At 41.7% G+C, this 25580-nt stretch overlaps 1 protein-coding gene across 3 annotated transcripts in view; it reads left to right on the forward strand.

Annotated features, from left to right (window-relative positions):
• The window catches only part of itpr3 (inositol 1,4,5-trisphosphate receptor, type 3), a 150477-nt gene that overhangs the window by 87907 nt on the left and 36990 nt on the right, over positions 1–25580 (forward strand). For all 3 annotated transcript variants that reach the window (XM_089004746.1, XM_089004756.1, XM_089004738.1), the window contains 18 exons: positions 99–218; positions 2080–2202; positions 7504–7704; positions 11603–11718; positions 11777–11912; positions 12639–12764; positions 12833–12958; positions 13029–13149; positions 16874–17204; positions 18343–18451; positions 18521–18614; positions 19871–20046; positions 20157–20316; positions 20381–20586; positions 20671–20871; positions 20938–21048; positions 21978–22073; positions 23812–23913. In XM_089004746.1, the coding sequence (XP_088860872.1) occupies positions 99–218; positions 2080–2202; positions 7504–7704; positions 11603–11718; positions 11777–11912; positions 12639–12764; positions 12833–12958; positions 13029–13149; positions 16874–17204; positions 18343–18451; positions 18521–18614; positions 19871–20046; positions 20157–20316; positions 20381–20586; positions 20671–20871; positions 20938–21048; positions 21978–22073; positions 23812–23913 (2655 nt within the window). The remainder of the gene's footprint in view (positions 1–98; positions 219–2079; positions 2203–7503; positions 7705–11602; positions 11719–11776; positions 11913–12638; positions 12765–12832; positions 12959–13028; positions 13150–16873; positions 17205–18342; positions 18452–18520; positions 18615–19870; positions 20047–20156; positions 20317–20380; positions 20587–20670; positions 20872–20937; positions 21049–21977; positions 22074–23811; positions 23914–25580) is intronic.

Below are 25580 nucleotides of genomic sequence, written 5' to 3' on the forward strand. Positions count from 1 at the left end.
TTACTGATGTAAATAATGGAAGGGTATGCGAGAAGCGATGACTTTTGGAGTGTGCGCAATATACTTGTTGTTAAGCAGATTTTGTTGTCTTGTCATAGATCCTGGAGAGGCTGAACAAGATGTGCAGCAGCGGTGTGTGGAAGAAGCAACAGAGGTTGTTGAAGAACATGGGGGCTCATAAAGTAATGCTGGACATGCTGCAAGTCTCCTACGACCAGGTCAGACCAACATTCAAATACAGTGATACCTCAGCTCACGAACTTAATTGGTTCCCAGAAAGTGTGTGTCAGGCGAAAAGTCATCTTCCAAATTTGTTTCCCATAAGAAACCATTAAAATGAGAATAATCCGTTCCCAGGTCCCCAGAAGACATAATTTTCTACTAAATAAGCATTAAAACTACACAAAGCCGCGAGAGTGGCTGCCTTTCCAGCAGCTCCTGTGTTTTGCTTTTCTACTTTCATTTCTTTCATAACTTTGCTGCTGTGAAATGTAAATTTCTCCACTGCTAGACTAATAAAAGCAAATCCAATCCAATCCAATCCAAAATATACCTTATTTTATGTATAATAAATGAGCTATATTATTGTAATTCAAGAAATAAATTGTGCTGTAAAATAAAGTCATTTTATTTACACATGCAGCCTTAATAGCGTCCTTGTTCTTCAGGATGGTAGCAATGGTTGACTTTGCGTAATGGTACTGGGACGCTAAGTCACACATACGCACACCTCGTTGGTGTTTTTCGATGATCTACTTCTCCTGCTCGACCGTAATGTTCTTTTGTATTTTCTTCGGCTTAACACTAGCCTGTGGTGGGGTCTTTTTCAGTCCCATAATAGAAAAAGTACTCCACTCGATAACAAACCACGTATGCACTCAAAAGAAAGTGGGTGTGGAAAACTAGTCCGCCAGCCACCGTGGCGCTGTGCGAACGTGTGGTCTGGTGTTCATCCGCCGAAAACTAGTCTGCCTGCCACTGTGGCCCTCCTTGTGAGTTGGTTCGTCCGCCGAAAAATAGTTCGTTAGCCAAGACTATATTTTTGCGAATTTAATGTTTGTAAACTGAGGTACCACTGTACATGATTTCCATTGTCATGCGGATGATATGCAGGTTTATGGTCTTTTAAAGGTCAACCGACACCATTTTTTTTGTTTTCTGACATCAGAAAAATGTTTTATAGCATCTAAAATACCCAAAACACGCAGGCTGATATTTTTAGTCAAATGCAAGACACCAATAAAAATGACTTAAAGTGTCCCAAAATTACTTCAAGATGACCTCAGAAAATTTCAGTTTTAGAAGGTCCCGCCTCCTTGTTCGTGACGTCACACCAGGACGTCTTTACTTGCTCGAGAATCAAAACAATGGCTTCAGATTCGGAGAACATGCTTTCTTGTTACTCATCCAGTTATGAATATGATTCAAATAGTTCTGAAGAGGAAAGCATAAATGTTTGCAATCGATTAAAGAAGTCCTTCTGTCTCATTTTGAGGCGTCTGGACTCCAATGTAGTGCCCAGAAAATGCCCAAGCTCTGTTGGAAATGGGCTGATTTGTCTGCTGGGAATTTGTGTCAACTAGTGTCAAATAGTAGTCTTGGTGCAACAAACAACGATTCACCATGGCGTTATTTATGTTTTTTCCTTCTAATTTCGCCATCAACATGGATCAATCATCAAAGTTTTCAGACCAAACAAAGTACCCAAAATGCATTGTGTGTCGCTTTCTCGGTCAGGGGTGTTCCAGACGTGACGTCACGTCAGGCATCGTCATCAACTTGAAAACAAGACTTCCTGAATATTCAGCGTGCGTCTTACAACGTACAATATAGCTATATGCCGTGGAATCTTTGTAAAATACGCTCAGTAGAAGTCATTTGAAGTGATTTTACAAATCATGCACACAACTTGTCCGGAGGTCTCGGTTGTCCTTTAAATCAGAAGGAACGGTATGCCTTGTACAATTTCTGCTGAACTTGTTTTGATTTTATTGCTGTTAGCAATAAAACCAAAACAGGAAGTTGAAGTCACCCCAAAAATTGTCAAATTCTTCTTTTCTTCCCTTTTTTGGTCTGTAGAACGATATGAAGATGCAAGAGATCATCAGATACACACACCTGTTTCTGCAGAAGTTCTGTATGGGCAACCAGGAGAATCAAGCCCTTCTGCACAAGAACCTTAGCCTCTTCCTCAATCCAGGAGTAGGTAGCTTCTTGTCCTGTTTCCCGTGGAGATGTTAACTTAATTTCATTTTGAGAAAAAAAAATACAGGTAAAGAGGCAGTATGGTGCCACTGGGCATCCGGCCTGCTGGAGTCATAATACTTATATAAAATACAGAAAGAAAGCTCGCGGGGTGTTTAGCTTCTCCAACACAATTTAGCAACCCTGCTACTGTGCCTAACCACTTTTGCCATCCCTCTCGTCCGGTGAATGTGTTTTGAAGAAAAAAACATCTTGACCCTTATAGACTCTTATATTGGATAATCATGGAGGCTTGGAGACTCCCTTCAAAGCATATATAGTGATACCTCAGCTTACGAACTTAATTGGTTCCCAGAAAGTGTGTGTAAGGCCAAAAGTTCATCTGCCAAACATTTATTTCCCATAAGAAACCATTAAAAATGAGAGTAATCCGTTCCCAGGTCCCCATAAAACATCATTTTCTACGAAATAAGCCTCAACACTACACAAAATATACTTTATTTTATGTATAATAAATGTGCATATTGTCATTCTTCTTTTCCTTTCGGCTTTTTCCTTCAAGGTGTCGCCACAGCAAATCAGTGTCCTCCGTTTTATTGAACTTTGTGATGGTAGTTGATGTAGTTGCCTCTTGATAATATCCGAGTGAAGTTGCTGGGTGATAATACCCTCACTCACACAGTCCCCTGCTAGCTGCTTTTCATTCATCCCAATCAACCGAAGTTTTTCAACCTGTTCTATTGCGTGAGACTTTTGCTTAGACACCACAGAAACACCCTTAGCCTCACGTAGTAATGGTCGACTTAGCATACTGGGACGCTAAGTCACACAAACCCACACTTTGTTTTTGAAGATCTCCTTCTTCTGCTCGACCTTCATTTTCTATAGTGTCCTCTTCAGCTGAACACTAGCCAGAGGTGGGATCTTATTCGGTCCCGTAATAGCAAAAGTACTCCCCTCGATAGCAAACCACGTCTGCACTCAAAGAGATTATGGAAATCTAGTCCGCCAGCCATCGTGGCGGTGTGTGGTTTGGTTTGTTTGCCGAAAACTAGTTTGTATGCCAAGATTATACTCTCGCGAATTTAATGTTTGTAGGATAAAGCGTTTGTAAGATGATGTATCACTGTCTTCACAATTGTTTACATATTAACCCACTCCTTAGCATTGGTCATCATATGCCTGCGTAAGCTCTCAGTTGTACAGAAGTGGTCCATCAATGAAAAGGTTTCTTCAGCCGTCATCTGTACCTCTTAACTCATTCCTCCCGGCAAACGACTACAGTCGTTGTGTTTTTACTTCAGTCTATCCCGAGTCACGCCTCCAGTCAGGCTGAAGCGATAACAAATAATGCCGGAGGCCGACTACAAGCGGGCCGTGAATAGATGTTAACCCGTTACGGACGATTGTGCTTCTAGATCGAGAAAATGAAAGGTAGCAATTCAAGTGCAGATTGAAACTGATGCGGCACAAGTTACATGTCCCTTTGAAACAGATTATATGCATCTTTGCCTTTAATAGCGTCAGTGACATCATCTCCTTCATGCGTAACACAATGTGCCTATCCTCCATCTTCAAAGCGCCTTCTATTTTTCGTCATGGATGAAATACCATGTAAGTATGTGTTGTAACTATTTTATGAGCTATTCAGAAGAGGTTTACCTTGATTCTGAATTGCATAAACTAACGCTAACTTCTTTATTTACCGAGAAATATTAAAAATACAGAGTATCCTGAATTCGGAACATTCTAACGCTAACGCTATTTACATGATGATATTGTTGATCCTGACTTGGTACCCAACAGTGACGTGCGGTGAGGTTCATGGGTGGTGAGGCACTGACGTCATCACAGTCAGATTTACAAACATATGAACTCCACAGAGTAGCTTATTCACCATTTGATTGGCAACAGTTAATGTGTTTTGTTTAAAATAATAAGAATAATAATACATGTCATTTATAAGCGCCTTTCAAAATTCACAAGGACACTTTACAGTCACAGAATGCCATGTCAGCATTCTTTATATACTGTATACAAACTGTAGCATAGAAAAAAATAATTTAAAAAAACGTTCTTATCGCGTTACCTTTTTGCTTATAAATGAAGTCCAAGTCTCTCTGTCTCAATGGAGATCACTGCCAGTGAAGAAAGTCGTCCTTGATCAGTCCTGTTCCGACTGTTTTAGTCTTTTCAGTGCTGAGAATGAGCGCTCCACTGATGCTGGAGTAGCTGGAAGAGTGAGCACGAGCTGAAGCAACTTTGTCGCTTCAGGAATAGTCTGAATTAGATCCTTCTTGGCCAAAAAGCTGTCCAGGAGATTGACATTCTTCCCTCACTGTTTGTGAGCTATACAGTCCGGTGTTGGTCTTCCTTTAATTATTATCTCCTGCTTTGATTGAAAGTCCAATTTAGAAATTTCTTTCAATTTAGATATGAAATCCACCATTCTGAAAATAAGGCCAAGCAACACGAAAAAATGACTGGATGGTTGCACTTAACTTCCTAACTGTTTACTGTAGCTTGCTGTCACTAATTCTGTTATTCTCCAGCCGAGGAGTCGCAAGAAGAATCTCTAATCACCAGCGCCCCCTGTCATGAGGCAGGAAAACTGTGCCTCACCTATGCACACAGTTTTGATAAAAATAACACTGTAGTACAGTGTTTATAATTTACAGTGACTGTACATTATATACACCAGCTAAACTGTAGAAATTTAGTTCATAATAATAAAAGTGTAATAAAAGTGTTTGAACACTTTAATAGCGATATGCAGAGGGAAAGCAATGCACTGCAGAGCAAGCCAGCACAGTTAGCATAGTGATTGCTGCCTCACCGCTCGTCTCCACTTCGTATATTTGAACGGTAAATGTGAAAATTCAGCGATTTTGAAAAAAATAAAATGGTGAAGTTAAATGGAAAAGAACGGTAAAGTACAAATCACTAAATAAATAGAACTGTTTAATTTATTTTGTCATTTGACTACCCGATGCGAATAATTGTAAGTGAATGGTGCATTTTCCACTAATAGCAGTACCTCATAGCTTTGCATTCTCAATATGATTATTGAAACGGAGGTCCATATGTTTTTTTTTTTGTAAAATACCTATGTACTGTATATCTTTCCAGATCCTGATGAGAATGAAATATATGGCCATGTTGATGAAGACATTTTGGCATGTGACACAGTCGTGACTGTTGCATTGCTGAACCTCTATCACAATTCAAATACTTTCGAGCTGATCAACTACGTGCTTCCTACGCTATCTCCAGGAAATCACTCAAATGGTGGAAATACCTGTTCTGGTTTCTAGTGGATATTTGTATTTGCAATGGATTTATACTGATGAAACTCTCTCCATGCCATCAAGTGAAAACCAGAACAGGTCGCCTTCGAAAAAGGACTCAGTTAGAATTCAAGACAAGCTTCGCTCATCAGTTGTTTGGCAATTACAGAAGGAAAAGAAAAAGAGAATGCATGAAGGAGAATGACACTGTTGCCTTCCTTCATTGGCCAGTAGAATTGGATAAAAAGAGAACATGTAAAGAGTGTGCAAAGAAGAAAATTTGTCGCGAGCCAAGAACAGGTTGTGAGCAATGCAAGGTGAACCTATGCATTCCATGTTTTAAACCATACCACAAATAAAAACATCCTGAATTATTTTAAATGCATTCTAGGTTTATTTCATGCATATGTAACTTGTGAATGCATTTTGTTGTAATTTGCAGGTTTTGGAAAAAAAATATTCATTAATATTGTAATAATTTTCTAAAACTTCAATCAATTTCGCAAAAAAACTTTATCTTATTCTATTATATGTTATGAAAGTGTACTGAAAGGTTCATAAAGATTGAACAACACATAAAGAAGTTATAACAGTTTATTTGAACACACATGTTAGTTATGAATTTCCTGCTGAACCCACTCAGGGAGCACACTACAAAGCTAGGCTGCAGACTTTCCGAGGCTGTGGGGCAGGGGTGCTCACACTTTTTCAGCATACGAGCTACTTACAAAAACTACCAAGTCAAAATGATCTACCCACGACAAAAATGCAAAACATAATTATTTTCAAATGTTTTAAGGATTCTTTGTATGTACAATGTATGTTGATGTACCTTGCATAACTGAATAAGCCAATATTGCACAACACACATAATAACTACATATGCATAACATAATAAATAACTATTAACATTTTTTTTGTAATTCCCTGAGTTTACTTTGATGACTTGCACTGAATTGAATCAGACAGGGATGCATAGTCCGGACAGTAGCTGCTGACAGCCAGCCTCAAGCACATTTCCAAATGTTCATCATTCATGGTGGAACAGTATTTGGACTTAATGATCTTCATGTAGGAAAAGGCTGACTCACATAAATAAGTGGAGCCGAATAATGCAGTCAAGGAGGTAGCACATTTCCTCAAGTTAGAGTACTTTTTCTGTGTGAGTAAGTTACAGAACTGTCCAAGTCTCTGAACAAGGAGTCAGCTGCTTCAACGAATGCTTCTTTTACCATCTCTCCGTCTTGGAAGGACTTATTGTTTTTAACGATGGCGTGACTCACCCGGAAAGATGCTTCGGTGGCGACTTTCGCTTTTGAAGTATGTTGAGTGAAAAAATGACTGCTGTCCGGACAACTGGGATTTCAGTTCGTCCAACGTTCTCTTTCTCAGCTGGCTTTTCGGCGTGAAGTCAATGTCGTATTTTCCATGAACAGTCCAAAAATGGCGCTCCACATTTTCCCATTCCGTATGAAAGTAATATGTTTTGCCCCCTTACTTGGTCCCGCTTTCTCACTCATTTTGATCACCATATGTTTTAGCAAGGTCATAAAACCTGAGGTAATTCGCTGACTAGCTTGTAAATTTTGCTGCATTTAGCGCCGTTGTTTACGCATGCACGGCAACCTAAAGGTAAAAATTCAGTTGTCATCTGAATGGTTGCCCTGTATGTCAATCAAGTGACGGGTCGTTTGATAGGCTGACAAATGTTTTTTTTACTGTCACGCTGCGATCGACCAGTACTACCTCCGCGATCGACCAGTAGATCGCGATCGACGTAATGAGCACCCCTGCTGTGGGGGAAGAAATGCAAAATGCCTGCTCGGGAGGAAAGACTTAAGAAGTACAGATGACAGTTGAAGAAAACTTTTCATCGATTGGTCATAATACACTGATTTTTTTTTATGTCAGTCATGATGTTGGGCTTTTGTAGTTTGTTGATTATGCTGTGTTCCAACTGTCTGCGGTATGAGTTGGACGACGGTCTGTGACTTGCTCTGTTTCCGTGCAGCTGCTGGAGGCGGAGACGGTCCAGCACATCTTCAGCAACAACTACCAGCTATGCACCGAGATATCGGAAAGCGTCCTGCAACATTTCATCCACTGCTTGGCCACACACGGACGCCATGTGCACTACCTCAACTTCCTGCACACCATCATCAAAGCCGAGGGCAAGTACGTCAAGAAGTGCCAGGACATGATCATGACCGAGGTGAGGGTCCGTCTGAGGGTTTTATAATAATAATACATTTGATTTTTAAGCGCCTTTCAAAACTCTGGTGCGTGTGGCTGTAAAGTGACCGAGAGTTTTAAAAGACGCTTACAAATCACATTTATTATTATTATTATTATTATTATTATTATTATTATTAAATGCAGACAGTTCACCGCGCATGCGCACGTTATGCTTTTATCAATACGACTGTACGCAGCAATAAAAAACATATATCATACTAATTCCCATATCAAAGTTTTCGGAAGCTGTACATTATTTGAAATGATATAAAACCCTAACAATGCCTGATTAAAATTTACAAATTAACTAGCTGACTATCTAGCTAGCTATATGGGTATCTAGCTAGTTATTTATTTGCTATCTATTAGCTATCTATCTAGCTCGCTATTTACAGTATTAAGTGTTTAGTTAGCTATCTACTGTATTAGCTATATATTAGCTAGCTAGCTTTCTATTTGAGTTACTTCCAGGTTGAGTGAATGCTGGCACCCACAGAAAAAAATATGTTTAAAAAATCCGTTTAAAATTGCTTTCAATGTCTAGTTCAATCGGCTATTTTATTATTTATCATTTCACTTATGGTTTTATTGTTGTGTACTTTTTTATTGTTTTTATTGTAAAGTGACCTTGAGAGTTTTTGAAAGGCGCTTAGAAGTCAAATGTATCATTATTATTATTATTATTATTATTATTATTATTATTATAATAATAATAATACATTTAATTACAAGCGCCTATCAAAACACCCAAGGACACATTACAATAAAAACAATAAAACAAAGCACACAACAATAAAACCATAAGTGAAATGATAAATAATAAAATAGCGATTGAACTAGACATTGAAAGCAATTTTAAATTGATAGGTTTTGAGGAGACTTGAAAATAGGGAGGGAGTCAATATTACGGATGTTGGGTGGAAGTGAATTACAGAGTTTGGGAGCAGAGTGGCTGAAAGCTCTGCATCCCATCGTGGTGAGACGGACAGAGGGCACATAGAGGTGAAGGGAGGATGAGGACCTGAGGGACCGAGAGGGAACGGAGATTTGAAGCAGGTCAGACAGATAGGGAGGGGCAAGGTTATGGATGGCTTTGAATGTCAACAGAAGTATTTTGAATTTGATTCGATGTTTAACAGGGAGCCAGTGAAGCTGCTGGAGGACAGGGGTGATGTGGTGAAAAGAGGGAGTTCCAGTGATAATCCGGGCTGAAGAATTTTGGACTAGTTGAGTTTATGGAGAAATTTCTGATTGACACCAAAGAGAAGTGAGTTACAATAATCGATGCGGGAGGTGACGAGACTGTGGATAAGGATAGCAGCGGAGTGAGGGGTGAGCGAGGGACGGAGACGATTGATATTACGGAGGTAGAAATATGCAGACCGAGTTATGTTATTTATATAGGAGTGAAAAGATAGTGAGCTATCGAGGATGACACCCAGGCTCTTGACCTGAAGGGAGGTTGAACTGTCAATGGTGAGAGAGAAACTGTTTGTTTTGTGTAGGGTGGATTTGGTACCGACAAGGAGAAGTTCAGTTTTTTCACCGTTAAGCTTGAGAAAGTTATGGGAAAGCCAGGATTTAATTTCTGGGAGGCAAAGTGAGAGGAATGAAGGTGGAAGAAAGGCATTGGGTTTGCTGGAGAGGTAGAGTTGGGTGTCATCCGCGAAGCAGTGAAAGTCAGTGCCAAACTTGCGGGAAATATTGCCAAGAGGAAGTAGGTAGATAATAAAGAGAAGGGGCCCCAGGACAGACCCTTGAGGCACACCAGAGGACACAGGAGAGGACCGTGATGTGAGCGAGTTGATTTGGATCAATTGTGACCGATCAGACATATAGGAGTGAAACCAGCGAAGTGGGGTGTGCGTGTGCCTAGGGTGGAAAGTCTGTCGAGCAGGATAGGGTGAGAAATGGTGTCAAAAGCCGCGGTCAGGTCGAGAAGGATGAGGATGGAGAGTGAACCGGCATCGGCTGCCATGAAAAGATCATTCGTGATTTTTATGAGATCCGATTCAGTACTGTGGCGGGGACGGAAACCAGACTGGAATTGTTCGTAAAGGTTATTGTGAGTGAGGTGTGAGTGAAGCTGGGACGCAACTGTTTTTTCTAGGATTTTGGCGATGAATGGAAGATGGGAAATTGGACGTAAGTTATTGAAATTGATTGGATCTGTGCTAGGTTTTTCAGGATTGGAGTAACAGCTGCGGTTTTGAGTGGGATAGGAACAATTCCAGTTGATAATGAGGAGTGAATATTATTATTATTATTATTATTATTATTATTATTATTATTATTATTATTATTATTATTAAATGCAGACAGTTCACCGCGCATGCGCACGTTATGCTTTTATCAATACGAGCGAATACACAGCGATAAAAAATATGTATTATACCTGTAAACCTTGGCTAATAGCTGCCCTTATAAATGATTACAATTCCCGTAGCAGTTTTCCTACGCCGTACATTATATGAAATGATAAAAACCGCTAACAATGCCGGATTAAAAATTACAAATTAACTAGCTGGCTATCTAGCTCGCTATCTACAGTATTAACTGTCTAGTTAGCTATCTACTGTATTAGCTATGTATTAGTTAGCTAGCTAGCTAACTTTCTATTTGAGTTACTTCCGGGTTGAGTGAATGCTGGTGCGTGTGGCTGCCGCTGCTCACCCACAGAAAAAAAATGATCTTGTGACTGTAAAGTGACCTTGAGAGTTTTAAAAGACGCTTTGAAATAAAATTTATTATTATTATTATTATTATTATTATTATTATTATTATTATTATTATTATTATTATTATTGATGAGAAGGTTTCTTCAGCCGTCATCTGTACAAATTTGAAGGTTTCGGACGTTTCGCCTCCTATCCAAGAGGCTTCGTCAGCGAACTAAAGTCTGACTGATCGTGTCGGCCCTATTTATATATCCCTAATGTCCAGACATGGTGGCGCCGGACACAGCTATGGGTTGAGGGGGGCAGAGGACCCCTCAACCCCTCCCTGTGGCCCCACTGATTGTTCCTACATTCCTTACTAACGACTGGCCTATTTGCCCCACTCCCACCGGTATCACCTCATCAGCATTACGACCCTCACCAGCATTACGAAAGTTGCCTAACCTGTTTTGCCTAAGCAGGCTATTGTATGAACGATCCAAATTGAACCTCACCCCACCAGACCGGTTTAATGAAGGATTTTGTTGTTTTATAAGAATCGCTACTTTTACCCCCCTTTCAAACCAGCTACGTTCTTTCGCTAAGATTTTAACCTCATTGTCGTCAAATGAGTGGTTGCTAGCTTTTAGGTGCAAATGTACTGCCGATTGAGGCCCACTTGTATTATCCCTGCGATGTTGATAAAGTCTTTTTTTGAGAATTTGTTGAGTCTCCCCAATGTACTGCTCTTTACAATTTTCATTCTTACAATGTATGGAATAAACTACATTACTTTGTTTTTCATTTGGTAGCCTATCTTTTGGATGCACTAATTTTTGCCTTAACGTGTTTATCGGTTCAACCTGAGAGTAGGGACCTATCATAGCTGTGTCCGGCGCCACCATGTCTGGACATTAGGGATATATAAATAGGGCCGACACGACCAGTCAGACTTTAGTTCGCTGACGAAGCCTCTTGGATAGGAGGCGAAACGTCAGAAACCTTCAAATTTGTACAGATGACGGCTGAAGAAACCTTCTCATCGATGGACCACTCCTGTACGACTGAGAGCTTACACAGACGTATTATTATTATTATTATTATTATTATTAATAATATCATTATTATTATGAAATGCAGACAGTTCACCGCGCATGCGCACGTGATGCTTCCCGGCGTAGACACGACTCTTTATGTAACCAAGTTTGGTCTCTGCAGCTGACCAATGCCGGCGAGGATGTAGTTGTCTTCTACAACGACAAGGAGTCTTTCAACATCATGCTGGAGCTGATGGCCGAGAGCAGGGAGGGCATTGGAGAGAACAGCCCGCTCAGGTAAATCCATCGACCGAATGGAAAAAGGTGATGTAGAAGATGCCGCTGTGGTGTGCAGGTACCACATCTCCTTGGTGGAGTTGCTGGCGGCGTGTGCCGAGGGCAAGAATGTCTACACGGAGATAAAGTGCACATCGCTGCTGCCGCTGGAGGATGTCGTCCGTGTGGTGACGCATGAGGACTGCATTACCGAGGTTGGCGCTACAGTAAAACCTTAGCTGACGGATTCAGCTCACAAACTTTTTGTCTCTAGAACATTGAATTTGCGAGCATATAGTCTCAGCAGACGAACCAAACCACACGGGGCCACGGTGGCTGTCGGACTAGTTTTCCTCACCCCCTCTCTTTGAGTGCAGACGTGGTTTGTTTTCGAGTGGAGTCATTTTGCTATTATGGGAGCGAAAAAGACCCCACCACAGGCTAGTGTTAAAGGACAACCGACGCCTACGGACAAGTTGTGTCCATAATTTGTAAAATCACTTCAAATTACTTCTACTGAGCGTATTTTATAAAGATTCCACCAAATATAGCTATATTTTACGTTGTAAGACTCGTGCTGAAAATTCAGGAAGTCTTATTTTTGAGTTGGTGACGATACCTACCGTGACGTCACAGTAGGTATCGTCATCAACTCAGAAACAAGTCATTTTAATGATTTATTATGGGAAATAAATGTTCAGAAGATGAACTTTTCACGTTATACACACTTTCTGGGAAACAATTATGTTGGTGAGCTGAGGTATCACTGTATTTGTTTTTGGATGTGCATGCTGGGAGATTGCAGTCCACCGTTGCAATTGAGGTTGGCAGCGTAGTAGCGCAGCTGAATGAAAAAATGCGTGTCAGAATCCTGTGGTTGGTTCCCAGTCACACTTTACTGCTCTGTGGATCTGCCGTTCGGCCATTTTGTTTCTGTCCAGGTAAAAGTGGCTTACGTCAACTTTGTTAATCACTGCTACGTGGACACCGAAGTGGAAATGAAGGAGATCTACACATCCAACCACATCTGGAACCTCTTTGAGGACTTCACCGTGGACATGGCCCGAGTACGCAGAAACCTTTTGCTGTCTTAGCATCGACCTGTGATCGCTAAAGGGGTGTGTGATCCCGGCAGGTGTGCAATAAGCGAGATAAGCGACTTTCTGATCAAGTCTTGGAGAAGTATATCATCAACGTGGTTTTTGACACCATCAATGCCTTCTTCAGCTCACCCTTCTCTGAAAATAGCACCTCGTTGCAGGTCAGATCAAGCTTTACCTCTGCTGTGGTGTGCTTTGTCTTGACTTTGCCGCATCTCCTCTCGTCGTCAGAGTCATCACACCATCGTGACGCATTTGCTGCAGTCATCCGTTCGCCTCCTGGATTGTCCCTGGTTGCAGCAGCAGCACCGGAACCAGGTGGAGACGTGCATCAAGACCCTGGCGGTCACAGGTGACCATTCGTTTAAGATGAGGCATCTTGTTGCTCAGTTTCTTTTAGAGACGAATACCTCTACTGCTCTGTCCCTCGAGGTGATAAGATTGTAGTGTGTGGTGTATTAACCTCAACAGTTATCTACAGGTTGTTTGGATGCAAAGACTTGCCGTACCTTACGTTTGTCATCTACTGCGCATGTGTGTAAATGTTCTCCACCCTCTTCCCCATGACGGTCTGCTTCGAAGCAGACCCACCCCACATTACCTCCCCCCTTAGCTTAAAAGTAATGTCAATACTGTCTAAACTGTATTTTCAATAGACATTAACATTAACTTAGAATAATATATTCACATTACCTTAGCCATCATACTGCATAACAACTTCTAAACAGTAAACTCAATGTGAACATTTTGTATTACAACATCACATTCAATCTTTGTAACGTGAAGGGCATTTTGTTTTACGTCCTGAACGTATTAAAACCACTGTTTCCGACACAAGTGGTTCTGGCGGGTTCGGTGCACCAGCTGGTGCTGCAGGTGCTGTGGACTCTGGTTCGCCAAGGTCTCTGTCCTGCTCACTATCTTGTTCATGTCCAGGATCAAAAGTGTCCGGTAGGTATCGAGGGTGCAATTGGTCTTCATGGCGCCTGTATACCTGTTCAGTCTCATCTTGCACATGGTATGACATGGGTCCAGTCTGTTGTGTCACTACCCCAGGGATCCATTTGGGGTGCTCTCCAGCTGTGTTGCGGAGATAGACAGGATCGTCCACATCAAAGTGTCTTTCGGTACCTTGACATCATGTTCCTCCTTCTGCCTGAACTGTCTCTTCCTCACCGTCTCAGAGATGTTCGGTTTCAGGAAATCCAGTCGTGTACGCACGTGTGTTTTTAAGAACAGGTCTGCTGGCGTCTCTCCTGTTGTACTGTTCGGCGTTGTGCGATAACGCAGCAAGAAGTGTGAGATCTTATCCTCAACACTCACGGTCTCTGCTGCAAGCTTCTTCATGCCTTCTTTGAAGGTTGTAAGGTTGTCAGCAAGTCCATTTGTAGCAGGATCCTTTAGTGCTCCAGTTGTGTGAAGGATTCCATTTCTTTTCACGAAGAGCTGGAACTCATTTGACATGAAGGTTTTGGCATTGTCTCTGACAATCTGCTCTGGTATGCCTTGGGCTGCAGACAACCTTTTGAGTCTTGTGATGGTGGCTGCTGAGGTTATCTGAGACATTCTGAAGACCTCGAGCCACTTGGAGTAAGCATCGACCACTATCATGAACATGTGATTCATGAATGGACCTGAAAAATCAATGTGGATTATTCTCCACACTCCTCCAGGAAACTCCCATGGGTGTAAGGCTGTCATGCTGTCATTGTCCCTGTTCCGTTGTGACGCATGAGGACTGCATCACAGAGGTTGCCGCTACAGTAAAACCTCAGCTGACGGATTCAGCTCACAAACGTTTTGTCTCTAGTCCATTGAATTTGCGAGCATATAGTCTCGGCAGACAAATCAAACCACGCGGGGCCACGGTGGCTGGCGGACTAGTTTTCCTCACCCCCTCCCTTTGAGTGCAGACGCGGTTTGTTATCGAGTGGAGTAATTTTGCTATTATGAGAGCGAAAAAACCCCACCACAGGCTAGTGTTAAAGGACAACCAACGCCTACGGACAAGTTGTGTCCATAATTTGTAAAATCACTTCAAATGACTTCTACTGAGCGTATTTTACAAAGATTCCACCGCCTATAGCTATATTTTACGTTTTAAGACTCGCGCTGAATATTCAGGAAGTCTTGTTTTTGAGTTGGTGACGATACCTACCGTGACGTCACGGTAGGTATCGTCATCAACTCAGAAACAAGTCATTTTAATGATTTATTATGGGAAATAAATGTTCAGAAAATGAACTTTTCACCTTACACACACTTTCTGGGAAACAATTATGTTCGTGAGCTGAGGTATCACTGTATTTGGCCCATCTTTGTATGCGAGCTGCTGCCATTGGTGGTAGTCCCTTATGTTTGCCAAAAAGTGTCAGTAGAGGCTTGTGGTCAGTTATCATTTCAAAATTTCAAAGTTATTGGTGGAATTTCTTAATTCCATAGACCAGGCTCAAAGCGTCCTTCTTTATCTGTGAATATTGTTTTTCAGCTGGGGAGAGTGTTCGTGAAGCATAAGCGGTGGGATGTTCATTTCCATCAGGTGTTGTATGCTGAATGACAGCTCAAATCCCATAAGCAGAAGCATCGCATGCGAGTGTTTGTAATGAGTCAATACATTGTCACTCGTTAACAGTTATTTCCATTTGTTAAACGCGCTCTGTTCCTCTTTACTCAATTTCCATTTTGTTTTCTCTTTTAGCAGTCTGTAAAGTGGGGCTAAAACTGTGCTTTGGTGTGGTACAAAGTGTCCATAATAATTTATAAGACCTAAGAAGGCTCTTAGTTCTTTTATGTTTGTAGGTGCTGGAGCTTCATGAATGGCTCTGATCTTGTCTTTAGATGGATAGACACCTTTTGCATCTATCTTGTGCCACAGATGTTTGATCTGCATCTTTCCAAGTCACATTTGGTCTTCTTCACTCTCAGACCATTTTCTTTCAGTCACTGAAGAACTCTGTCAAGGTTTATTAGGTGCTCGGATTCGTCTCGGCCCATAACAAGTATGTCATCTAAGTACACTACTACATTGAAATCGCTCATTAAATTCTCCATTATTCTCCGAAAAATAATGATAGCAGAATTAATACCAAAACAAAGTCTATTGTACACAGTCCCTTGTGTGTGTTGATTGTGGTTTACTTTTTTGAGTCCTTGTCAAGAAGAATTTGTTAGTAAGCTGTAGCCAAATCTATTTTTGAGGATATTTTACCACCACATAGTGTGGCTAACACCTCTTCGATGGTGGTAGTGGATAAGACTCAGTGTTAATGGCTTTGTTCACCGTTATTTTATAATCACCGCATAGACGTAGTCCACCATCAATTTTCTCACAATTTCTCTTTTGTTTTTTCTCACTTTTGTTTTTTTGTTTCAAGCTCTGTCGTCTCCCTTTCGTGTGTATGTGGTTTCTCACTCGCTGTCGTCTGCCTGTCTCTTTAATGTTTAACCCCCCACCCCCTCACTGCTGCGTTCTTGACCAATCATGTAGCTTTAACGGAAGACGCCATTTTGTTTTTGGGAGAACGGTCTCACTCTCTCTCTGTCTGTAATCCCCACCCTCTTACTGCTGCGTTCTTGACCAATCACATAGCTTTAACGGAAGACTGGGGGCGGGGAGTAGAGGACAAAACAGTCGCTATTTTCTTGTTAGAACGGGCTCGTTCGCGAACGACACATTACTCATAGTGGCACCTCTGTGTGTATCCCGAAAAATAGTTTGTATGCCAAGGTAAAATTTTCATTAATGTAACGTTCGTAAACCGAAAAGTTTGTAAGCCAAGGGGTTTGTAAACCGAGGTATGACTGTATATAGGGCCAGAGCTACCAGCAAAATTTTAGTTCGCTGACGAAGCTTTTTGGATGAGGAACAAAATGTCCAACACCTTGAAAGAAGTACAGCTGACGGCTGAAGAAACCTTTTCCTCAATGTCATTGGTGTCAATGTCATCCTTGATGTCATCGACGGTGTCACATTATTTATGAAGTTGTTGACCTCAGCGGTGATCTCACCGATGTAATCAAATGTGATGCGTGATGTTATGTCAAGAAATCAAAATGGTGTCATTGTCTCCTCCCAGCCAAGAGTCGCTCCATTGCTCTGCCTCTTGACCTGGAGGCTCAGATCGGCGCCATGTTGTCCACCAGCGCTCTTAACTCGCTGTCACGCTCCAGCACAAGCTATAAGTCACCATCACGCTCCTCCAGGCCCGTTGCCCCGAGCAACCCTTGGGACTACAAGAATATCATCGAGAAACTGCAGGAAGTCATCAATACGCTGGAGGAGCGCCTCAAACCACTCATCACTGCCGAGCTCTCCGTCCTTGTTGATGTTCTCCATCAACCGGAGCTTCTCTTTCTGGATGGAACGGATGCACGCCACCGTTGCGAGTCCGGCGGATTCATCTCCAAGTGAGGGGAATCATCTCATGGATTTTGGGAATGAGTCTCAGGATTATTCGTGAATTCATCTGTTCATTCATTGAATGAATGAATGAATGAATGAATGAATTCATCTCCAAATTGAGATATCTTGACAAATCAAACTTTAGAAATTGTATGCTCACCTAGCAAGATAGCTACCTAGCTTTCTTTCAATTCAATTTGCTGGCTAATCCCTTCGATCACTGGTGTGAAAGTCAGGGCCGGATTTGGCCCCTGGGGACCAAATCTGGCCCGCCACATATTTTTTTTCGGCCCACGAAAGCAAATCAAACTTGTGAAATTCCATGATGCTTACTAAAATCCTTAGCAAAATGTCATATTTTTGGATGTAAACCATAATATCAGTCATTATTCTGGACTTTAGATTTGAAAATTACTTCTTCATGAATTTGTTGTGTGCTCTATATGTAATATGAGGAGGGGATTAAACATTCTAATGGCTTCCCCAAATTCATAATGGCCCAACGATTGAAAACCAGAACGACAATGTAGCCCACGGCAAAAAATGACTGCCGTAGACTCTCGTCATTCATCAGGAAAAAAAAGTTAATTTCTATGTTCTGGGTCTGGAGTTATCTGAGCTTCAAATGAGGGCAAATGTCCAAAATAAAATGCAATGCATACATATTGATTTATATGGTGCTTCATCAACAGCTAAAGCTGGGACAAAGCGCAAACATGGACAAAAGGGAAATGCTACCCCCTTGCGGATGGGAAAAAAACTTCGCCAGAGGTCTGGCCAGCGCTTTATCGGCACCCAAGTATGAAAAAAAAAGCTTGAACAAATTTACATATTTTCAACTCCCCAATAAATTTGGCAATGGCAGTGAATGAGTTAAAGGGTTAATTTTGAAATTGTGTCATTTTTAGCAGTGTTTTCGGTTTCCTGTCAGGCCGTTATTAATTTGGGGAAGCTGTTAGAATGTTTCATGCCCTCCATATATTACATAAGAGCAAGCGCAAAAATGAATGAAGAATGAATGAATGAATTCAAATGAATGAATTCATCTCCAAGTGAGAAGAATCTTATCATGGAATTTGGTCGCGAGTCTCAGGATTACTCGTGAATTCTTGTCCGTTTGTCTGCGTTTGTGTTCATACACAGGCTGATCCAGCACACCAAGGCGCTGATGTCCTCAGAGGAGAAATTATGCATCAAAGTTCTGAGGACACTGCAGGAGATGTTGATTAGAACACTGGATTTTGATGAAAAGGTGAAAAACCGCTGCTTTCCTCATGATTTATGCATATAATTTTAAAAATTGTACTTTATGGCTTTCCAGGGAATTTCTCTGCGCAAAGTTCTACTGCAAAACTACTTGTTTCCTAACAAGAAGAACAACCCAAAGAATGACTTGGTAGAACTCGGAGCAACAGGTCCCAAATATTTATTCTGCAAACTTTCAAATACAGTGATACCTTAGCTTACGAACTTAATTGGCTCACAGAAAGTGTGTGTAAGGTGAAAAGTTCATCTTCCAAACATTTATTTCCCATAAGAAACCATTAAAATGAGTATGATCCATTCCCAGGTCCCCATAAAACATCATTTCCAACGAAATAAGCCTTAAGACTACCCAAAATATACCTTATTTTATGTATAATAAATCTGCTATTGTATTGTAATTAAAGAAATAAACTGCACTGTTTAATTAAGTAATTTTATTGACCTTTGTGATGGTCATTGATGTAGTTGCCTCTTGATGATATCCGAGTGAAGTTGCCGTGCTTTCTGGGCGATAATACCCTCACTCACACTGTCCCCTGCTAGCTGATTTTCGTTCAACCAAATCAACAGAAGTTTTTCAACCTCTTCTATTGCCTGAGACCGTTGTTTAGACAACACAGAAACACCATTAGCCACACTTAGCAATGGTCGACTTAGCATAATGTTACTGGGACAGGTAAGTAACACAAAGGCACACCTTGTTGGTGTTTTTGATGATCTCCTTTTTCTGCTCGACCACCAATTTCTTTTGTGTCCTCTTCGGCTTAATACTAGCCGGTGGTGGGGTCTTTTTTGCTCCCTCCCCAAAAACAAAAGTACTCCACTTGATAACAAACCACATCTGCACTGAGTGCTCTAATAGAAATGGTTGTGGAAAAGGAGTCCGTCATCCACAGTGGCGCTGTTCGGGCGTGTGGTTTGGTGTTCTTCCGCCGAAAACTAGTCCGCCAGCCATTGTGGCGCTCTGTGTGTTTCCCGAAAACTAGTTCGTATGCCAAGATTCTATTCTCGCAAATTTAATGTTCGTAACGCGAAAAGTTCGTAAGCTAAAGTGTCCGTAAGCCGAGGTATCACTGTACCAGATTTTCTCATGTGGTGGCTTTTCATTAACGTTTAGCTCGTACCAATCCATTTGTACATTTCAGCAATTTATTTCACATTGTCATGATTACTCGGAAAATGTTTAATAGTCAACTTGACTGCTGTAAAACCGGCATCTCATGACATAGTCATGACGGCTCTTAAGAGTAACTGCATGTAAAGTCGTCACTAGCAAGTCTTCGTACGAGTTTTATTTGCACTATGACTCTCCCGCTAATGAATTCATCACTGCCTGAGGAATTCTGAACAACTGGTAAGCGGGGTTTTATGGTTGAAATCCATGAAACGCTTCCATCACCACCAGGTGCTGAGCAAGAACGCGACTGGGCGGCGGTGGCAGCGGTTCAGTGTCGTCTCGACCGGGAAGGTGGCAGCAAACTTTTTACAGACCTAGTGATGTGCACCAAGAATGAGAAAATCTTCCAGGAGAGTATCCAGCTGGCCATTTGTCTACTGGAGGGAGGAAACACGGAGATACAGGTCAACCGCGGCCATCTTGTCAAAATCAACAGCAAGTGCTGATGTGGCTGACCGCGACTTCAGATATTTTGTTTTTTGAAAGTCCTTCTCTGGTTCTCTCAATTGCGTAGAACTCATTCTACAAACTCATGATGGGGGACAACAAGTCGGAAACGTTTTTCAAAGTCCTTCACGACCGAATGAAAGAAGCACAGATGGACATCAAAGCCACCGTGTCGGTTAACGTTGGCGAGATGTCACACAAAGCCAACGAAAAGGATTTGGACAACGGTGAGGTCACCAAGAAGACATTCCGTCAAGATGTCTTCTGAACAGGCATATCCTTCACTAAAAGGCTCTTCTTCACCGCTTGGACTTCCTGCCACCGAAGAACATTCCTTACTGGTCCAGGGCCAAGGCGGAAGTCCTTCTTCCTTGCAGGCTCAATCAACTGCGGAGCAGAAGGAGGTGGAGACAGAGATGGGTCCCGCCGTCCTCATTATGAAACCCATCCTGAGGTTTCTACAGCTTCTTTGTGAGAACCATAACCAGGATCTGCAAGTGAGTGCTGGACCCATCTTGCCAACGCTGGAATAAACACATTTTCTTCTTCCTTGGACATTCTCGTTTGTGCTGCTCTTTCAGAATTTCCTGCGCTGCCAGAACAACAAAAACAACTACAACCTCGTGTGTGAGACACTGCAGTTCTTGGACATCATGTGTGGAAGCACCACAGGCGGCCTGGGCCTGCTGGGCCTCTACATCAATGAGTCAAACGTTCACCTCATCACACAAACCCTGGAGACCCTCACAGAGTACTGTCAGGGCCCGTGTCAGGAGAACCAGGTAGGAAAATGTGCTTCTCCACTACGCAGAAGTTGCACGTAGGACATTTATGTCCACTTTTTTCAGACATGCATTGTGACACATGAATGCAATGGCATCGACATCATCACAGCGCTCATCCTCAATGACATCAGCCCGCTCTGCCGTGATCGGACGGACATGGTGCTGCAGCTAAAGGTGCACTCCTCTCATAGCGTGTGATAGAAAATGGCATCGGTGAAAACATTTCTTCAGCCGTCATCTGTACTTCTTTGTAGGTGTCGGACGTTTTGCTTGTCATCCACTGTTTAGAGAGTTATCTGGTACATGTGCATGGGGATATCAGGGTCAGTCGTAGACTGTAATCAGTCAGGACAGAATACGTTATATTGTACCAGAGTGATTGGGGGAATGGGGTTAGTCGTAGACCATAATCAGTCAGGACAAAAGAAGTAATCAGTGTAGCCTCAGGGAATAGTCTCCTGCCCCCCCCCCCCCCCCCCCCACCACCAAGCAGGGACCTATCAAAGCAGAGACCTGGCACTGATATCGCTGGATATATATATATATATATATATATATATATATATATATATATATATATATATATATATATATATATATATACAGTAAAGTCTCGTTATATCGATATTCAAGGGAGTCCGAAAAAATATCGATATAACCGGGACTATCGATATATCCGACCCTGTTTGCATGTAATTTTCTCCGTGCGTGCATAGAAATAGTATTGATATAACCGGGACTATCGATATATCCGATATCGATATAATGAGACTTTACTGTATATATATATATATATATATATATATATATATATATATATATATATATATATATATATATATATATAGAGATAGATAGATAGATAGATAGATAGATAGATAGATAGATAGATAGATAGATAGATAGATAGATATCGGTCCAGAGCTACCAGCAAACATTTTAGTTCGCTGAGAAAGCTTTTCGGAGGAGGATTGAAACGGCCGACACTTTCAAAGAAGTCCAGATGACGGCTGAAGAAACCTTTTCATCGATGGACCACTCCTGTATGACTGAGAGCTTACACAGACAAAAATGCCAAATGTGGTTTTCTTCCCCGTGACCAGGATAACGCCTCAAAGTTGCTCCTGGCGCTCATGGAAAGTCGTCACGACAGTGAGAATGCAGAGAGAATCCTGTTCAACCTCCGCCCTCGAGAACTCGTAAGAGGCCTTGTGTTCCGTGTGTCAGTGAGAAAGTTCATGTTAGGTTTCTGCTGGTGATCTAAGAATACATAAGGAACAAGAAGACTCGGGAGGCAGGCATGGTCGTCTTTCTTGTGCGCTAAAACTTGTCTCGGTTCACAATCTCAGAGCAGATATCAGACTGACGCTGCCATGTAGACCGTTACAGTTCCGGGACAACTCTGGAGAGACCACGTTTGTCTCCTAGTATTTATTGGAACTATCTCTCTGATACACAATCTTCTAATGTGTCTGGGGGGTTATTTGCACATTTCACAGCAGTTTCAGTTGAAGAGATTTTCAATGAGAACACACTTTTCGTTCCTGAGAAGTCAAAAGGCTCCTGCTTGAGGTCGGAGGTCCGCGAACACAGCTTAAGAGGTCCCTCACATGGTGTCCTGAGGTTAATGTGATCTTCTCACATGTAGCAGTCACTTTGATCAGGAGCCATTAGTTTATCTTGAAACCAGAACCTGGGCTGGCTGAGTTTTCCACTTTCAAGGTACGCCATTTTAAATGCGGTATTAGCAAGGTCTCACTCTGGAACAAAGGTTTTACATTTACACCAAGGATAATTATGGGACAACACTTTAATATGTCATCTACCTCATCTACCGACAGATTGTGTGTGTTGATTTTTATACCATATGTGTAATGTAAGGAAAGAGATGCGCATTTTATGGAAAGATCAGAGCATTGTCATCAAATGGTGGGTATAGTTTTTGCTTTTTTGAATGTTGCTGTGCCGATTACCATTTTGTGTTTGGGAGCCTTTTACTGCGCGAGTTGCTTGTTCTGTAGCCACAAAGGGTCATATGTCATCTTGTGCCGGTCCCAAGCCCGGATAAATACAGAGGGTTGTGTCAGGAAGGGCATCCGACGTAAAAGCTTGGGCAAAACAAACATGCAGATAAAACCTCTAAAGATGGATGCCACTGATTTGCTGTGGCGACCCCTTGAAGGGAAAAGCCGAAAGGAAAAGAAGAAGAAGACGGAGTGAGGACATTTTTGACAAGTGAGGACGTTTTGGTCTCAAGAGGAGGTTTATGGGTGTGGTCAAAGAGGACATGAAGGTAGCTGGTGTGTGTTGGGCAAGAGGCAAGAGCGCGCTCAAGCGCGCGTCTCAAACATTTATAAACAACAGGCGTGATGTCACTTTGGAAAAGACCTATCATCTGCTAGATACAATCATGAATATTTATTATCAGACTGAAACTTGATAGCTAGATTTCTATACTAAGTACAAGCTGAGTACATGTATACTCATTCACATATACAGAAAACTAAACTACATACATATATGGACTTACTAATTGATAAGTGTAAGTAGAAATGAAATAACATAGGATGTTTTTAGCATGTGTATATAACCAATTCTAACAGTGTGAGAGAAGAGGATGCACAAAACCGGGATAGATGGAGGATATTGATTCGCTGTGGCAACCCCTAAAGGGAAAAGCCGAAAGGAAAAGAAGAAGAAGAAGAGGACTTTTTGGTCGGTCCTCACAAGTTTCTCATTCTAAAGGCTTCGAGAGGGTCTAGATATACATTGTTCAAAGCTGCTCACCCGCAGAAATCCTTATCCTGTGAATGTAAAGTGTCCTTGAGAGTTTTGAAAGGCGCTTATAAGAAATGATGACAAACACCCACAAAGCCCCCATCTTTATTTTATTTTGTTGTTGTTGTTGTTTGTGTGTGTGCGCGTGTGTGTTTGCAGGTGGACGTGATCAAGAAGGCCTACCATCAGGAGACTGAGTGTGAGAGTGGAGAAGTGTCCCCTCGTGAGGTGGGACACAACATCTATATATTGGCCCAGCAGGTGAGCCACTGCGCATCCTCATGGTCGATAGGATCACGTAGCCAGTGTTGTCCGGACTTGTGACCACTTCTCTAAACCTTGACCATGAGTCATGCGTCAGGGTCAGTCAAAGACCATAATCAGTCAGGACAAAAGAAGTAATTAGTGTATCCTCAGGGAATAGTCCTCTGCTCCCCCCAACCTTAGAGCAGAGGTCTGGCACCACTACCTCTGGACAGTAGGGATATATGCATAGGGCCAGAGCTACCAGCAAAAATTTTATTTCGCTGACGAAGCTTCCTGGATGATAAGCGAAACATCCGACACCTTCTCAGATGATGGGTCAAGAAACCTTATCATCGCCTGACCGTCATGCTTCCCACTTATTCATTGAAGGTTGCAACTTGGCTCAAGCTTACGACTAGTGTTTGCTAATTTCACAATACAGTACTATGTAAACCAAATGTAACAGAAACTTGATACTTTACCAGATTATGTGTATGTAAGAGTTTAGTATGAGAGGAGCCTTTAAGTTTGTGATACATTCATTTGAAGTGATCTTTACATCTATTACAATAGAATGGAGTAGAATAAAATTGTGTAGAATCAAGTAGAGTAGAGTCAAGTACAGTGGAGTCGCGTAGAATTGAATAGAGTAGAGTCGAGACGATGAGAGTAGTATCGAGTAGAGTAGAATCGAATAGTCGAGTCAAGTAGAATTGAATAGAATCGAATAGAATAGAATCTGACAGAATCGAAGTGAATCAAGTAGAGTAGAATCGAGTAGAGTGGTATTGAGTAGAGTAGAATTGAATAGAGTAGAGTAGATTAGAATTGAATAGAATCGAATCGATTAGAATCGAGTGGACTAAAATCGAATAGAGTTGAGTAGAATTGAGTAGAGTCGAGTAGAGTACAATCGAGTAGAGTAGAGAAGAATAGAAAACCTTTAATATTCCCACAATGGGGTAATTTGCAATCTAGAGCAGCATAATTAAAACCCGGAATTGGGGGTAATACAAATATCTGAACTTGGTCAATCCATAATCGATTTGCAGCCAATTATAAGCAAACTCGGTGGATTGAGGCCTGAACTCGTTGGCAACACTTCAGCATAGCTGATTGGTCTGCCTTTGTGTCCGTTGCGTCAACATGTAGCCCTTCAAACCTCTAATGATGTGCGTGAAGCACAGTACGCAGCCAATCGCAAGCAAGCACGTCCGGAAAAAAGGCGCAAAGTACAAAATCAAACTTACTGCATCTCTGATCATAAGTTGGGGAGCTTCTGTATCGGATGTTATTACACAAATCTTGGTATGTCTGCATTTTGTAAGAAACTCAATGTACAAATCAAGTATTGAATGAGCAAGTATTGAATGAGAGATTCATGCAAATGATGCAAATTTCCCCATTGTGGGACTCAACCCCGAAGTAACTCAAATAGATAGAAGGATAGCTAGCTAGCTAATGGAGAGCTAATAAATATGTAATAGATAGCCAACACCTAACCAGATAACAGCCAGCCAGCTAGACAGCTGATAGATAGCCATTTAGCTAATGGATAGCTAATATATAGACAGATATCCAGCTAGCTAGACTGCTAATAGCTAGCCAGCTAGCTAATGGATATCTGATAAATAGCTAATAGATAGCCACATAAACAACAGCTCGCCAGCTAACAGCTAATA

Source organism: Hippocampus bargibanti, linkage group LG01 (genome assembly GCF_051943395.1).
Source record: "Hippocampus bargibanti isolate YZ-2025 linkage group LG01, ASM5194339v1, whole genome shotgun sequence".
NCBI classification, from domain to species: domain Eukaryota; kingdom Metazoa; phylum Chordata; class Actinopteri; order Syngnathiformes; family Syngnathidae; genus Hippocampus; species Hippocampus bargibanti.